The 15,915-nt window shown below is 41.7% G+C and overlaps 1 protein-coding gene across 2 annotated transcripts in view; it reads right to left on the bottom strand.

The window, feature by feature from the left end:
* Window positions 1-518: 518 nt before the first annotated feature.
* CREB3L2 (cAMP responsive element binding protein 3 like 2) overlaps window positions 519-15,915 on the bottom strand; it is an 83,959-nt gene continuing 68,562 nt past the window's right edge. For both annotated transcript variants that reach the window (XM_030040180.2, XM_030040179.1), the window contains exons 9-12: window positions 10,280-10,379; window positions 9,214-9,340; window positions 8,304-8,529; window positions 519-7,403 (exon numbers count right to left, since the gene is read on the bottom strand). In XM_030040180.2, coding sequence (XP_029896040.1) covers window positions 7,328-7,403; window positions 8,304-8,529; window positions 9,214-9,340; window positions 10,280-10,379 — 529 coding nt within the window. In that variant the 3' untranslated portion in view covers window positions 519-7,327. The remainder of the gene's footprint in view (window positions 7,404-8,303; window positions 8,530-9,213; window positions 9,341-10,279; window positions 10,380-15,915) is intronic.

Genomic DNA, 15,915 nt, shown 5'->3' with positions numbered 1-15,915 from the left:
CCAAAGCAGAAAGAGGTCTTTTAAGAGTTTAGTTTAAGAATTAGTTGCCTAGTGTACAGTCTGTGCGGGGAAAGGCCTTACCTTCCAGAGGGCTATTTAGCCCACACAAATCAAGCTCCAGCATGCTCTAGCAGACTGGTATCACTAGTCTGAAGCTAGTGCCCCCTTCAGCATCAGCCTTCCTCGATCCCGCTTTTAGAGAGAGAGAATTTAAGATTAATGTGGCTGTATCGCCTAGTTGCACTCAAGTGCCATTATCATTATTAAATGCCATCAGCCTTTGCCTAATTTCCACCCATTATTGACAGATGTAATTCTCTGCTAATCTCAAAAAAGGGAATGGACAGCCAGCTTCAGTAAAAACCCACGCCCCTGCTTTTAACCTTCTCTTTCTAGCAACGTGCTAAATTACCAGGGTTCTGCTGCGTTGAAGATGGACACATTGCGCATAGCAGTGCACTTGGGAAAGCCAAGGGACCAGATCTTTTCCAACCATCAGGAAAGCAAACAAGTTGTACTTGCTTTTTCTACAGAAAATATTTATTTGCAAGAAATGAAAAGCGTAACATACTTAGCTACATACATGTTTAGGCTACAAAAGCAAGTAGTCTGTTCTTTCGTAGAATCAAGCAGAAGATTTAAAAGGAAAAACAGCAATTTCTTTCCACCCAATGGACATGTTTGCAGTGTGAACAATCAGGTGGGACCGTATCCAGATGACTGCGCTTGTACAAAAAGAGAGAGGCCATTGAACACACTTACACAGAGTTAAACAGACTTATGGCAAAAGAACAGAGACATCTGCAGTCAGAAGAGGCCCCAATGCAGTTCACCAAGGAGTTCAGGGGTGTGTGCTTTTGCACTGTCCTTTTCATCTTAGATAGTTTTAAATGTTTGCACAAACTCATACTGTATCCACATGAACAGAGGGAAAGGGTAAAGATCAGCTGAAATGCCTTAGGGGTGTCACACGCAGAGTGACTCAGAGTCACAAGGTACTGTTTTGCACAGTCCAAGGCAATGGCTGTGGCCCTGGACGTGTATTTCTCTTCAAGAGGGTAACACCAGGTAATTTATTCTTGGAAGGCCCAGCAAATCTCAGGGAAACTGTGATGTACTTAGATCACGGCCTGGCCCTCGGAGAGCAAACTGTTTCCCCTCCCTGGCATCTTACTGCATCCCTGGGGTGGTTAGGGCAGTAGGGCTCCAGGGGAAGGAGAGATCTTTAGGTCCTCTCCCAGAAGACCAGCTCAACAAACTGTGTTCCTTGAGCTGTCAGCTCCCAGGGGCCACTTTTTAAGGCTACCTTACACCATTTAAGAAAAAAAAAAAAAAAAGCATTCAAAGACATAATTCTGCAGAACAAAAGTGACACTTGAAGATACAATAAAGCCTAAAGTAATTACTTTTTTTTGTACAAACCCAGTACTGTTCTACAGAAAGGCCAGACAATTTATGCATACACACACAAAGACACAGTGCAACAACTTTCAGTTGAAAATTGCTAATAGGACAGACTTCATACAGCAATTCACGCTACAGTTTTACATGTGCTCGGTGATGTGGAATGTGAACAGGTTTCAGAAATGCCTGGACTTTCTGTTGCACCAAGTGGAATGTGCCCTGTGTGTTCAGGTAGATGCCTTTATTTAGTGATGCTTACTACATTAAAAAAACAACTCTGCGGGTATTTTTTTGATTGCTCACCATGAACACGTGCACAGATACACACACGCTCACACTTGTTCTTGCTAACTGTACAAATGAAGAAAGCAAGATGCTGTTACATCAGCGCCATTGAATTAAAATCTGATATGGCAAAGTCAGATACGAGCAGAGTTCTGTTAAAAGAAATTGATTACTTGCCTCTGCTTCCCCCTCTCCTCTCCACTCCCTTAATTATGGGCTGTTAAAGTTCAAAAAGATTTCTACCTGCTGGTTGGAAGGAAAAATGGCATACACCATAAAGGTCAAATATGCATAAACAGGACCACATAGTATGAAAGAGCAAGGGGAAGAGCAAAGCTAAAACAAGGGGGGAACTAATGAAAGAGACTATCATTGCTGATTTATTGAATCAAGAACTAGGAATTTTCCCTGTGATGTCAGGAGTCCCCTCATTGGCCATTTCTTTCATCTTTTCTGTAAGACAGGTCTGCAAATCCAGCTTTCCAATGTTTTGTTCTCACCTATTCAGTTCTGACTCTTAAAGGAAGAGTATGGAGATGGGCTTTAGGGCAGAGAAGAGACTACTGGTAATAAAAAATATTGAAACTCCTTTTTAGCATCACAAATGAGAGTTTCCTGCGAGATGCACTCTTTTCTATGTAGGAAGCCTGTTCAGTTATATGCCTTGGTAAAGCAGAAAAAGGCCTGACGTGAAAACCACAAAAACAAATGGCAATTTCCCTCTCAATCTTGGGAGTCTCCAATGGATGCTGATCACCTAAGTAATGCAGTAGTAACTGAGATCACACCCTCAACAAATCCCTGAATGCCCACTGCCATTTTATTGGCCATGAGAAAGCTACAATATCCTGGCCCATTGATTGAATCCTTACATCTTATTTGTAAAGACCTTAACACATAAGCCAGTTCATTCATCTTTGCAACCCCCAAAGTTGTTTATCCTTAACACTATAGTGCAAAGCAGCAACACATCACAGCACTACACTACTTACATAGGCAAGTATAACTTTTGTAGTTGCAAAGTACTGACCTACCATTTCACCTTCAGAATACAAAATGTTCCCTTTCTAATTAGTGACTTGAGAAAGAAATATTTTAGTCACCAAGAGTATAAAAATACTCCATATACTTCTGTTCTTAGCTGCGTGGGTTTTGTACAATGGCCTCTTGGCATTAGCTAGAATCTAGAGCCCAAATACTCAGTGGAAATCCCTCCCAACGTAGCAATTAGTATCATTCATTTACTTGACCTACATTCTAAATGCGTCTAGACAGAATTCACCACTGATAGTTTGGGGGGATGGGAGCAGAGAGGTGGGTTGGTTTTTTTTAGCAGGAAAAAAAAAAAGAAGAAAAGTTTTTATATTCATTTTCAGCTCTATGTTAGAAAAATCAAGAATACACTGAGACACATTGTTACACAGAGAGATATGGAAGAGGCCCCCTGCCAGTATAAATCAGACCTGCAGCCTCCAAAAGCATTAAGTATGAAGCGTGCTGCGTTGTATCAGCTAGGATCTGGCCTAAGAACCTCAGCCTAATCCATTATTAGACTATGCTGCTGAAAAATATTGAATGGTACAGATGAAATAAGAGAAATGCAGCAAAGAACTATAAATAGCCTGGGAAAAAAACCCCCAACATTATCTACACACTGGTAACAAGGTTAGAACTGTCACATGCCCTCTGCTTGATACTTTTAAAATATATATATATAAAAAAATAATGCCCTACATTCTTTTGTAGCTTATCGCCCTAGAAGCAAAGACCTGACAGATCTAGGCATGCTTTAAAGCTATAGGCCAAAAGGAAGTTTACTAGTGTGTATAAAATCGTCCTGACAAGCAGCATAACGTTACAGCTGAAGACTCTATGGATCACTTAAGTCCTCTAGTGGAAATGGAAATTAAGTAGCACATTAAGGCCTTAACCTACCCTGTCCACACACACAGTATTATTCTACAGCACCGAGTCACTCATCACTGGAAAAAGTATACTGGCAGAAGGCTAAGACCTCAAGTAATACAGCTGAGCTAATTAAAAGCACTTATACTGGCATCCTCCCTGAATACACCTTACTACTCCTTCCCTATGCCCTTAACACAGAGCACATACAGCTGCCTCTCCATGTGGTCTGCTGTGCATCAACATTCACACTTGGGTCACCCCTGGACTGCTGAGGCTGGCAGTGCAATTGGATGTGTCCTGCCTCCTCTGTCCCCCTGCTAGGTACGTAACACGGGCATAAACTGCCTCTGGAGATACTGAGGTCCTTGTCGCATAACAGCCTGTGGGTAGGTGATGACAGGAGATTCTTTGGCCCCTAGTATCTAGCAGAGAAACCTATTCTATTAAGGCCCCTGAATAAAAATGATCACAAACATACCAAAGTAAAGCAAAGGTTTTCCTTATTATAAAGAAGTAATATTTAATATAATAAATCCCCAAGCAATGTGTGTGCTAGGTCAAGAGATTCCCCAAAAAAGTACCTAAAAATAACTTAAAGGATTACACAAACTAAGATTATAGCAATAGATTATCAAACATTTACAAGAAAATTGGTATGGCCATAATGGCTTGGATGAATTAGTTTAGAGGCCTGACCCTGACCGTGGCCAGTTTAAAATGCTCCAGATGAAAACATGACTATCTCCCGATCAGATTTGAACTGACATGCCCAAATTAAGCAAACAAAAGGGCAAAGCTTTAATGGTGACTAGTGCAGTAGGTTTTGGAGTGGGGGGTTGTTTGGGTTTTGGGAAATCGTCTGTCCTTTAAGTATTGAGAAATAATTCAATTTTGGTTTTAATACAGTGAAGTCAGCTGTATCTGCAATGGGAGGTGATCCATTTAACTGGTAATAGGCATGAGCTCAGGCAGAGCAGTCTCCTGCTTATGTACAGTGCAAGCTGCAAGACTAGTAAGAGCAGGGTTATGCTCGGCAGCTGGGGGCCTCTTTTGCAGAAGACTTAACCATTCAGTTGTCCTCAGAGGTGACAAACCACGGGTGCTCTGAAAAAAAAGACGTTTTAAGGAACTTTCTAAGCTATGACCTTGCCCACTTACAATGCCTAGCCATATGGTAATGGAACGGTCAGTCCCAGTTTTGTCCTGTCACTTTGCTGACCTCATGTGGCTAAGGAATGCAGCCATCCCTTGTGGCACCCACCAGTGCTCATTATTTATGTGAAGCCTTAAATTGTTAAAAAAAAAAAAAAAAAAAAAAAATCATACAAAAGTTGTGGGTGGATACTGGAATGATTCAGAGGACCCAGCAGGATCACTGTGAAGGGAAAGAGACTTTAGGGAAGAGGCTGACCCATGCCAAGAAGAAGGGAACACTTGCAAAATAGACTACAACAGCATTTCTCCTCTCATTGCCACCAAAGATAAAATAATATAAAGGCACTTACATATAAGAATAGGGCATTACCTAGAAAGCACGTCTGTACACCAAAACTCACTACCAGCTCATGGAGTCAGGTACATGTTTCACTGTCACTAATGTGAAACACCTTCTGAAAATGGCACAGTGGGGACTGATCCACAGCTCCCTGTAATTCATCGAATTCTTTCCGTTCATTTCACTGAGTTTTGAGTCAGGCCTGAGGGTGGCAAATAGGATATTGAAGGAAGAAAGTCAAAGGAGAATGAAGAACAATAAAGGAGCTGGTGTGGCAGCTGCTGTAATAAAATACAAATCCAATATTTTACAAAATAGAATACTTGCAGGAAATATCTACTGTACATGGTAAAAAATTACTTGTAAGGCTAGGTTAAGTTTTTCCCTTATTTATCATTAGGAAAAAAATAATAAAAAAAAAAGAGCTTCAAAATTCTTTATCCTTTTTAAAAATTGACTTCTTCTGGTAAACTGTAAAGTAGCTATGCTAGCCTGCTGAATGAGGATTTTCATATTAAATCCATCCTCAATGGAGTCTGAGGTCCCTTCTGTAGTAACCAGATAAAACCCTGCTCAAATCCTGGGGTAGGTTCGACTGTGCCACTGCAAGGACAAACTGCAAGAAGCACAGCTCGGGCAAAGGCGTGACCAGGGTAGTAAGAGAGGGAGAACCCTTAAAGGCAACAGCTACATGAGACAAGGAGGAAACAAAGCAGGGAGAAAAGTACTGGACCAGGATCAGACCTGAATACTGCTCTTGGCTTTTCCACTGAACTTGGTCCAGTCACTTCACCTCCCTATGTGCCCATCTCATCCCTCTTTTGCCTTATCTCCTGCCTACATACTCAACTCCTCAGGTCAGAGGCTGTCTTGGCATAGAGTTAATACAGTATCTACCACCTCCAGGCCTGAACCATGCCTAGCTGAGGCTACCTATAACCCTATCTTTTCGGCTAAGCAGCTGGTCTAAGATCGCATCTCTGGAAAAGGAGGTAAGAGGAAGATAAGACACATGGCTTTATTTAGGGCAATTCAAGTCTGAGGGGAGGGAATGGGTGTTCAGTGATATTTGTGTGTCCGATTTCAGAGTTTGCCCAGACCACTTGCAGGGTTAGGGAAGCTCAGTTCTCTTCATTGCGACTGCCTGAACAAAAACTTGCAAAGCTAATAAATACTATTTACAATAGTAACAGGAAGATGGCAAGGAAAGGAAAACACAAGACAGTCTGAGAACGGGTCTACATAAGAAATTCCATCAATGCATCTAGAAGCCAATAAATTAAATCCATATGGTCCTCTCAGGAGGCACTTCTGGTTTAAGCCTTACATTGATTTAGTTTGTTAGGAAGGAACTGATTTAAACTAAACAGATTAGACTTAAGCAGACTAAAGGACATCCATCCAAAACATTGCATAAATTTAACAAAACCTGCTTTCTAAACAGATTTAGTTAAACTAGCATAATTCTCCCACGCAGAGTGTGACAAGACAGTGACTGATTTTTGCTTGAATTCCACAAGGGTTGAAGCAGTAGGGAAGCTTACCAGGACTGCTTTCAACCCAGAAAATGATACCCCACTAAATGATAAAGAGGCTGGAGGGGAGAAGAGAAAGATCAAGAGGAGGACAATTCAGTAGCATCATTGCCCTTCCCTCTCCTGCCTGTGCTGTTAACTCAGCAGTATCAGGGCCCTTTCTTGTCCCTTCAGAAGCAGGCTACACACATGCTTCTCAATCCCCCCAAAAGGCTCAAGTGCTGTAGACCAGTAGGCATGGAGCTGTGGCTAGATTCTGAGCATCATCATGCTGCATCTCCTCTTTCTCTCAAATACCTTCTCCCAAGAAACCTATCACCCACATGCTCCTATCAGTTTTGCATATTTCACTCTTCTACAGAATGTCTTTGTGCTCAGAGATTAGGATGTGTGCATGCACGCACACACACACCCACCAGTCACCGGCACACTGCTGGTGTCATCTGCCATCATAATTCAATCCTGTCCTTGCAGTATTAGACAGGAAAGGAATAAAAGCAAAGACAGGGACTGTGTGTGAAGTGAGGAAGGGAGTTACAAAGACAAGATATCCCATCTGCAGTCACAGCCTCACCAGTCAATGCAGAAGTTGAACTCCCTCTCTTTTGTGCTTTGGTTCACTGAGGATGACAAGTCAGGGGGACTTTGGTTGAAAATATGTGGGAAAGAGGGAAGTCAAGAAAAAAGGCCTTTTTTATTTTTAAGAGGTGGCATTGACTCTTCTATCTATTTCAATTATCTTCAGTGTTTCATTTCCTTCTAGTTCGGAGTTGACTCTGCAGGGAACAAAAAAACCAAAACAACAAAGGTTAACGCTAATAGTTAGTCATTTTTAAAAGCGCATATCCTGCTTGAATTGGCTAATGCTAAAAAGGCACTCAGTATTTACCAGGTACTTGTCAGTTGGAGTATGGTAACACACTGAATTAGTCATCTCTTTGGCTCTAGGTATAACTTTGACACAAGAGCTCAGAAGGTATGCTTGGGGCGATATGGCTCATCCTAGCCCTCAGAATAGCATGCTTCCAAATAAAATCCCTCTCTCCACTGTTTGGTGTGCTTGCTACTGCTTGTCAGTAGAGACCAAGACCTGGGCCAACAGGACAGTGGCAGGATAAGAAAAAGTAGAATGGAAAGAAAACTGCACACACATATTTAAACCAGTAAATCTCTCTCTTTGCAGAGGCCCCAAAAGAGACCCTTACAGGTCTGTCTCTTAAGACCGAGTCCTGCAAACTTTCCACAGTAATGCTTTAGTAAGATCACTGCAGCAAGAAGATCCAGCTCTTCACACCCTAACCTCATAGAAAGCGCAGTGAGTCACAACTTCACGCTTCCACCCAACTGGCAAAAGCTTATTCCTTTAGGAGACACAGAAGTAAGTGCTTAAAGAACTGGGTAGGCACAACAGGCTTACAGGGGTTAGGTTTCTGGCAGAAGCACCAAGTTTGGCAGCTGTATTACTACAGTATTATTGCAACCACTACAGTATTATTGCAACCACTTCTCCAGAGTAACAATAACTTTGCCTATAAGCTCTCCACATGAGACCAAACTCTTACTTCATGTTTCACAGTGCCCAGCATAGCTGAGCCCCTAGTCTTACAGCTGCGCTCCAGGCACAAATGACAGTGACGCAAAACACTCATATGACAAGCAGCCCACCCTGCACTCACCTGTGCTGCTGCAGGCCCAGCAGCACCGATTTCTCTAGCCTTGTCTCATTGGCTATTGTGAATTGCATGATATTATCCTGCTGTGTCCCTGGCATGGCTTCCAGGGACAGTGCTGTGTACTTGGAGGTGTCTGGTTGCCTGTCATTGCGATCTGCAAAGGAGATTGGGCTTGATGACTCCTCCAGTTGGTGAGGCTCTTCGTAAATTAGCAGACTCCTTGACCTCACTGCATACAAAGACAGAAGGCAAAAAGAGATGAGAAACAGGCAGCTCAGAGAACAGTCCTGGTCATTTCAGGAAATGGAAACCGACAGAGCAGAACTAAAGCTGCAAAGGTCTTTTCATAGTGATTAACTGGTAATTTGATAGCTGAGGAAAGATACCACAGCAATGGTCCAGGTAAGGATCAAAAAGCTCTGAATTATTCACAACACAAGAAGAAAATGAAACAATCACTTTGATAATATACATTGAAAGCAACGGGTTCATTACGCATTGTTATAATGCTAACAGTTTCCCATGCAGTCCTTGGACTCTTTGTTGACATTGGCAAAGGACACACCAGCTGATACCAGTTGCACGTTGTAACTGTACAAACATTTGCTACCGAGTAGAAATCCTGCTACTTTTTACAGACCACTAGCTTTAGTTCCACAAACAGGAAAAAACTGCTTTAAACAGAAGTACCAAGCAGGCTAGTGGGCAAAGGCTTTGCCCATGTCTACGAAGTCTTCTGCCATCAGAACAGCTTGCCAAGTTATCTTTTGAAAAACATAGGTATACCAAGGAACGGCTAGCTAAGTAGCAGAAAAGCAAGAGGTGGTTGAGGAGGGGGTTAGGGTTGGGAGTAGAAAACAAGTGCCGAAGCACAATCAAGCAAGGGACCAAGACTGGGATAGTTGTCACTTACCAATGGAGTCTGTGTAGGACTCTGGCGAGGAATGCTGCCTGGGCAACACCATTTTTGTAGCAGAAGGATATGGCCCATAGCTCTGAGAGAAGCTGCCAAAAACTACTGCAAAGCACAGCACCACCATCTGGCAAAAGGAGGATGCAGAGAAGGTAAGTGCACTACCTCTTGGCACACATGTGCACATCAAAACCAAGAATCAACACAAAGCAGATCTGATACTTTTTCAAAACAAATCATCTGAGGCTATTTTCATCACTGCATACAGTGTCTTAGCAAAGGCACACATACAGTAACAAGACAGTGTTTTAAAGGGCAGATTTCAATGCTGGAGTTTGTTTTCAATGTCTGCCACCATTTTGGCCTGTAGCTTTATTTACTCCCAAAGTTGAAAAGCAGACACAACCACCATATGTGTTTTACAGATGCTGTTGGGAATCTCCAAGGTTATTTCTGCTGCTGGCCCCAGTCTTTCTTTGAAGTGACAGAGAGGCTGGCAGACTAGGAGAACAACTTAGGCCTTGAAAATAATTTCCATCAATTTCTAGCACAAGTATAAAGCAAACTTGCTGGCTGAGTGTAGGGAATGAAAAGGGAAAAGTTTCATTCTAATCTTTTCCTTATCCTGACTACTATTACTGAAGTAGGACAGAGGTAGATTTACAGCCTTAGTCATATTTTTATTTGGATGAGCAAACTTATTCTTACTGGTATCAAAAGACACCCTCATTTTCATTTTACAACCCTAGACACCATTTCTCACATACAATATTGTAGGAAATAATAAAACAGGTCACTCAAGAGGAGCAGTGCTCCTTCTTTCATCATTGCAGCACCCAATCAAAAGCACAGGCCCAGTCTTCTCCAGAATTTAATGCCTTCCACAACCATTAATCTTCATCAGCCAGGAGTCTCACCTACCTCAAAATTAATTGTCAAATTATGAAGAGAAGTTTCCCAAGCTGAGAATTTGCAAGTGAGGGGCTTTGCAGTACAAGGGATGTGACTTTGAGCAGTGGAAAGAGATTCTCATGCCCCTACAATTCCCAGCTTTAGGGACACTCACCATAAGACAGGTCCCTGTCTGTGTGCTAGCTGCCTTACATGAACGGGACACTTTCCCAGTAACCATGGCTTGGAGTCTCTGCAACTGCTGCAGAAGTGTTCTGGAAAGCAAAGACAACAGACAAGCATCACACACACTGATCTACTTGCTGGTTAAATAGCTTTTTGCTTCAAATTCCACACCTGGCAATAATACAGCATTTATGATAAGGTACAGATAGTTAAAGTCCTCTCCTTGAAGTTAGTAACAAGGAATGTATTTAATTTTACAAAGTTTTAACATGTATTAACACTGGAACTTTCAGAAAGATCTTTTGCCTTTCCCTCAACTGATGTCCCTGAACAATTACTTCTTTAGTACTTTCAGAAAGCTCTTATTAATAAAAATGGTGTTTTCAGTGTCTCTACAAGAAACGATTCTGGAAAGCATACAAACAACTTAAACTGCTCTACATGCAAGTGACTAGATGCATATATAACCTGATTCTGTGTCATGAATTCAGCAGGAGTTTCACCTTTATTTGAAAAGGTGCAGAAGCAAGTTTATAACTGCTCTAATTGGTGGTAGAGATATATGGCTACCTCCTTTTTCTGAAAACCTGCTGTACAGTGCTTTGGACCACACGCCGGACCATTTTCAAAGAGAAGGTCTTAAAGTCAGACACAGGCACAGACTCCATTTCTCAAATTCATTTACTAAATAAAGCACTTTATTGCTATTTGCTAAATCCTCCAGGAGCTGACAAAAATCACAGATGCTTCAAGTGGCTACTGTGACTGTGGCTTTCAGAGGTCCCAACCCCAACGGCAATTCTCTTGCAGTTGGAGTCAACAGTCCCAGACCAGAAGGATATTCTTTTGTCTTTCTGGCTGATTTTCTTCTGCTGTATCATCAACTACTACAGTCAGGACACTAGTCATTTAAATGGGAAATGATCTCAAAGTATGATTGATACAGGGTTTTCACAGCAGTTTTCATTTTGTTTTCATTAAAGCTTTTTAACAGGTAAGGAGTAACCCAAATGCCTGTCCTCGACACAAATATAGTACAATTTTGTATCAAGGTGTTAAATCTGCTGTTTGTTTCCAACTTTACTTTTCACTTCTCCTGCAAGTCTCACAATCTATTGTGGAGGATAACCCCCACAAAACTCCAGGCAACAGCTTTGGAGGCTGTGACGTCAAATGCTAAAGCAAGAGGCAAGGTCAGAATGTCAGAGAAAATAGAAAGATTATTTTAAGATCAAACTGGCTAAAAGCTAATTGTAGGCCAGACCCAGAGGTGCCTTCGCAGCTCAATATACACTCGTCTGCCTATTATTATAGATTTTTTTAATCATCAATGCTTGTTGCTAATTAGGGTTTAATGAATTCAAGGACTTCAGGAATGCATTCTGAAATGAGCACAAGGCATGCTCACAGCACAGATTTATCTGGGCCAGCAGATCCTTCTCAACTTATTAAGGAAGGATGTCTGGCATGCTCTTGAGAGCATGGTTTATTCTGCAACTCAATATTTAAAAAAAGAAAGTGATTCATCTAATTCAGTCCTTTATTCACTATTAGAGAGACCACAGGCAAATTAAGAGATTAAAACACTGTCCATCACGTAAATGAGACCATCCTAATTCCCTGGTCCCTTCTGCATCTCTCCCAGTTCCTCCTCACATCCACTACATGGCGTAGGGTTCAGAAAGACTTGTGTACGTGGTATATATCATTTTCCGGCACAGAACACGCTGCCTACAGTATTCCCACCATATGCCTCTAGCTATGTTATACAGCAAGGCCTTTTTAACCCTGCAATTTCTGTGCTCTTATAGAAGACTAAATCTTTCTCCCGTTTCAGGCCTGAGTCACTGGGCTTGACACAGAACAGCTCTACGGAGCGAGGAGGGAGCTCTCCTCCTCCCCAGCTCGGGGGTTGGCAGCAGCAGCCTTGAAATGCTGATCATTCTTGCCACTTTTTGTGGAGGTGTCAGAGAGAAAACAGCTAATGGCTGGTGAGGAAATCAACAGAGAAGAGGCAATTCTCCCGATTTTGCTGATCTCTGCCTTTTTGTGTCCCGATTTAAAAAAAACTGTTGGGCAGAATGGGCCCAGAGAGCTGATTCCAAAACACTATTTTTGGAAAGTAAAATTAGGCAGGTATTCTGAGGTCTCTTATACACAGAGGAAGAGTCATCACCCACCTTATTTACCAACTACTTTTATATAAAACGTCTTTCTCCTCCAAGTCATTTATCTGTTTGAGCAGAGCTACTGTCGCCTCCCCACAGACAAGGACTCAGTATTGGGAGCTGATAGGCTACAGGTGCATTTTCAAACTAAGAGCAAGAGCCAAGGCAAGAGCAAGAAACAAGTTTGTTCAGAAATGATACCAGTTTACCCTGCCACCACCAAAATGGGGTAGTCCTTGGTGCTTTTATTCTCTATTTGAATCTGGAATGGTGGAAGACTGGATTCTGAGATCAAAAGATCTCCTCTCCCACACAAAAGCTGCATTCATTCTTACTGGCCAGCTGCAGGGATGATCTGGACTATGAGAGGGAAAAGGAGCAACTCTCTGCTCTGCAGAACAGAGACTTAAGTTAAACTAAGATGCTCCCTCTAAAGAGCAGCAGGAAGGCCACGAACGCTTTTAGTGAAACACGCTGCCTATGGCTAAATCCTAACAGGAGAAAATGCAATCCCAAGGCAGCATGCATAAGGGGGTTTGCACCCACAGGGGTTATTTTCATTGTGTCTGACACATTTCCCAGTGATATTCAATTAGAGGGTCACCTCCGTAGGAGGTGTGAACGTGCTTTCACGCTTTTCTCTGCCAATGGAAGCACCTCATAGTAAAGCTGTAAAGTGACTGAAGACTCCTGCTCTCCCTTCCACACACTGCCAGCAAATTCACTCTGCCTGTGATGTCTTGTTTTCGTGTGCACATTCACATATTCATCTTCAGAAGAGCCCCTCTCTCTACCAAAGTTAGGAACAAGTCAAGGCTTCCCCTCAGCTTCCAGTGACACTTTGATTAAGGAGAGAAAATCTGACACTCCAGGACCTAGCCACCTGGGAGGCTTCCTCAATTCAGTGTCTATGTTTAAAATCCAACAGTGATTTAAACAAAAAAAGACAGCTTCTAAGGGACACCAAACACTGTTTATTTTGATCAATATTTTTTAGAGAATTTGTCTACGTTGTGAGGAACAAAACCTAATTTTGATATGGAGAGAGAAAAATTATTCTGCCTTCCAACTCTACACACAGATTCCTTCTCTGCCTGTCCTATTTGTAGGAAAGACAGCAAATCCCAAAGTAAGATTTCCACTGAAAGACCAGAATACCACAAAGCAGAAAAAAAATCCATAATTATTCCTCATTTGAATTACAAAGAAAAAAAATCCAGAAATTTTTCATCAAAGATGTTTCAGCACAAAAAACACTGCCCTGTTGCTTTGAAAACGAGGAGTTGCTCCAGGGCTGCCACACTTTGTCAACTATTATAAGGGTGGTCTGAAATGAAGTGCAAGATGTCTCATTGCAACTTAAATGCAGATCCATCACTCCTTGAAAATGACTTGGTAAAATGACTTTACCAGCTTCAAATAAAGGAACAGCGAAGCAAATCAGTGAAGTCTGGCAGCTTTGGTGCTGATAAACCCTTGGGGGGGGTCAGACTGATATGCAACTCGATCTTTAGATGACTGGGAGTTGTAACAATAGCTTGAACGGGAGCATGAGAAATGGAATAACATCCCAATTGTATTTATAAAGCCATTGCCTTTAAGGTGCCTGTCAGAGTGGAGATCTACACAACTTGCTAGTCATTACTCCATGTGAGCAACTCTAGCAGCTACTTGCATACATTGTCCATGAGTGACACACTCAACCATATGCTATGTCTATCATTTCTCCAGGAAAAGTGACCATCAATATATCTATAAATACAGACTCAACAGAAGTGAAAAGCAAAAGTACTTCTCATATGTCATACACCGTACCGGATGTTTCAATATTGTCTTTAAGCCAAATAGCCATGGCTTCCAGCTAGACAACGCTCGTGTCAGAGACCATATGCAACCCCCTAGATCACCGGCAATTTCTGCTTTCGGTCCCAGTGCCAAGTGAATCAAGCCTTCTTGGTGACTGGGACAAGTCAGTTCAACTCTTGGTGCCAGCTTCTTCTCACACCCTTTGCTTTCTGAGACAGGAGTGCCCCACATGTTCAGATGCTACTGAAACCAATGAAAGCCTGGCTCACTTGTGGCTACAAGACATAACAGATATGCATGTAATAATGTGCTTCCTTAGTTTTGAGAAAACTGCCTAGAAAGGAACTTGGATGGGTTTCTTTTAAGGGACTGAGTCACATAAGTTAGGAGAGGAAACATATGCTAGTGTTCTAATACTAAAGATGCCAAAAATGCTGCAGTCACCCACTCAGAGTAATGAGAATTAAAAACTCCCCTGCATCTTGATCCCCAGCCTCCTGCCTTGCCTTTTAAGATGCATGAATATCAAGGGAGATGCTTCTGGATGCAAATTTTTTGACCACACTTGCACCTTTTACATTACATCTTTTCAGATCCAGAATTTCAGACTAAGGCAGGCTCACAGGGAAGATTATTCTAATTTTTTTCATGTTACTGAGAATAATGTAGGAACATTTTTACCAGAAGAAATTCCAGTGTTTCCATGGTTTGGATCCAGACTTTGAAATGCAAGCAGGGTTTCCCTGAAGTCTTAGGTATGTATCTGGGCAAACGTGTTCTATATACACAACATCATACTTTAAAAAACTGATTGCACATACTGAAAGGAAACTCTGCTGTTCAATAGTTGCATGTTTTGGAAATTGCCCTTCAGTTCCTCTCAACTCCAATCAGACTATAAAAACATGATACTGACTGACAGCACATACATGTGCATTAACTTTTAGGTAAGCAGCTATAGCCCAATTTTCCAACAAGCTAAAAGAACAACTTTGTCTTCATATACACTTGAATGCATGAACATTTTTACACGTAATCACAGCTCTTATTTTCCTGTTACCTTTCTTCCACTCCTATAATTTTTCACAACAAAAGGACAGCACTAACGTTTGTAGATCTACTTTTAGATAATACCTTCAACTACGTCTTCATTTTTTACTGCATTGAACACTCAAAGTTGCAACTAAAGTCAAATGGGGCTCTGCTTTGGGCATATTAAATAAAATACATGTGTGTATAACTGTGTGCTAGGTACTTTGAGAAATAATGTCCTAAACATACAAATTTGGGCATCCAAGAATAAACTGACAGTGCATAATTTTGACCATCACTGCTTTGCACTTTGACTCCTCACTGTACATAGGAGATGGAAGTATCAGCTATAGGATGCTGTGAAGACAAGTTCTGAAACATTTGAACAGCTTCTGGATGCCACATCAAGGCTCTGTGCAAATAGCAATGAGGAGACCAGACATTTTGAATTCACCATAGGAAGTGTATAATGTACATTAAACAAGGGCCTGGAACCATTCTCTGAATAAGATAGTTGCACAATTATACACTAAATAAGAAAAGTGGCTCTTTGGGGTTAAGGTGAAAAAAACCATAATATGTTATGTTATGTAAGTCAGGCTTGATGAAAGCAGGCACT

Source organism: Aquila chrysaetos, chromosome 17 (assembly GCF_900496995.4).
Source record: "Aquila chrysaetos chrysaetos chromosome 17, bAquChr1.4, whole genome shotgun sequence".
Taxonomy (NCBI): Eukaryota; Metazoa; Chordata; class Aves; order Accipitriformes; family Accipitridae; genus Aquila; species Aquila chrysaetos.
The sequence above is the reverse complement of the archived record's forward strand: the minus strand, read 5'-3'. Positions and strand labels throughout refer to the sequence as shown.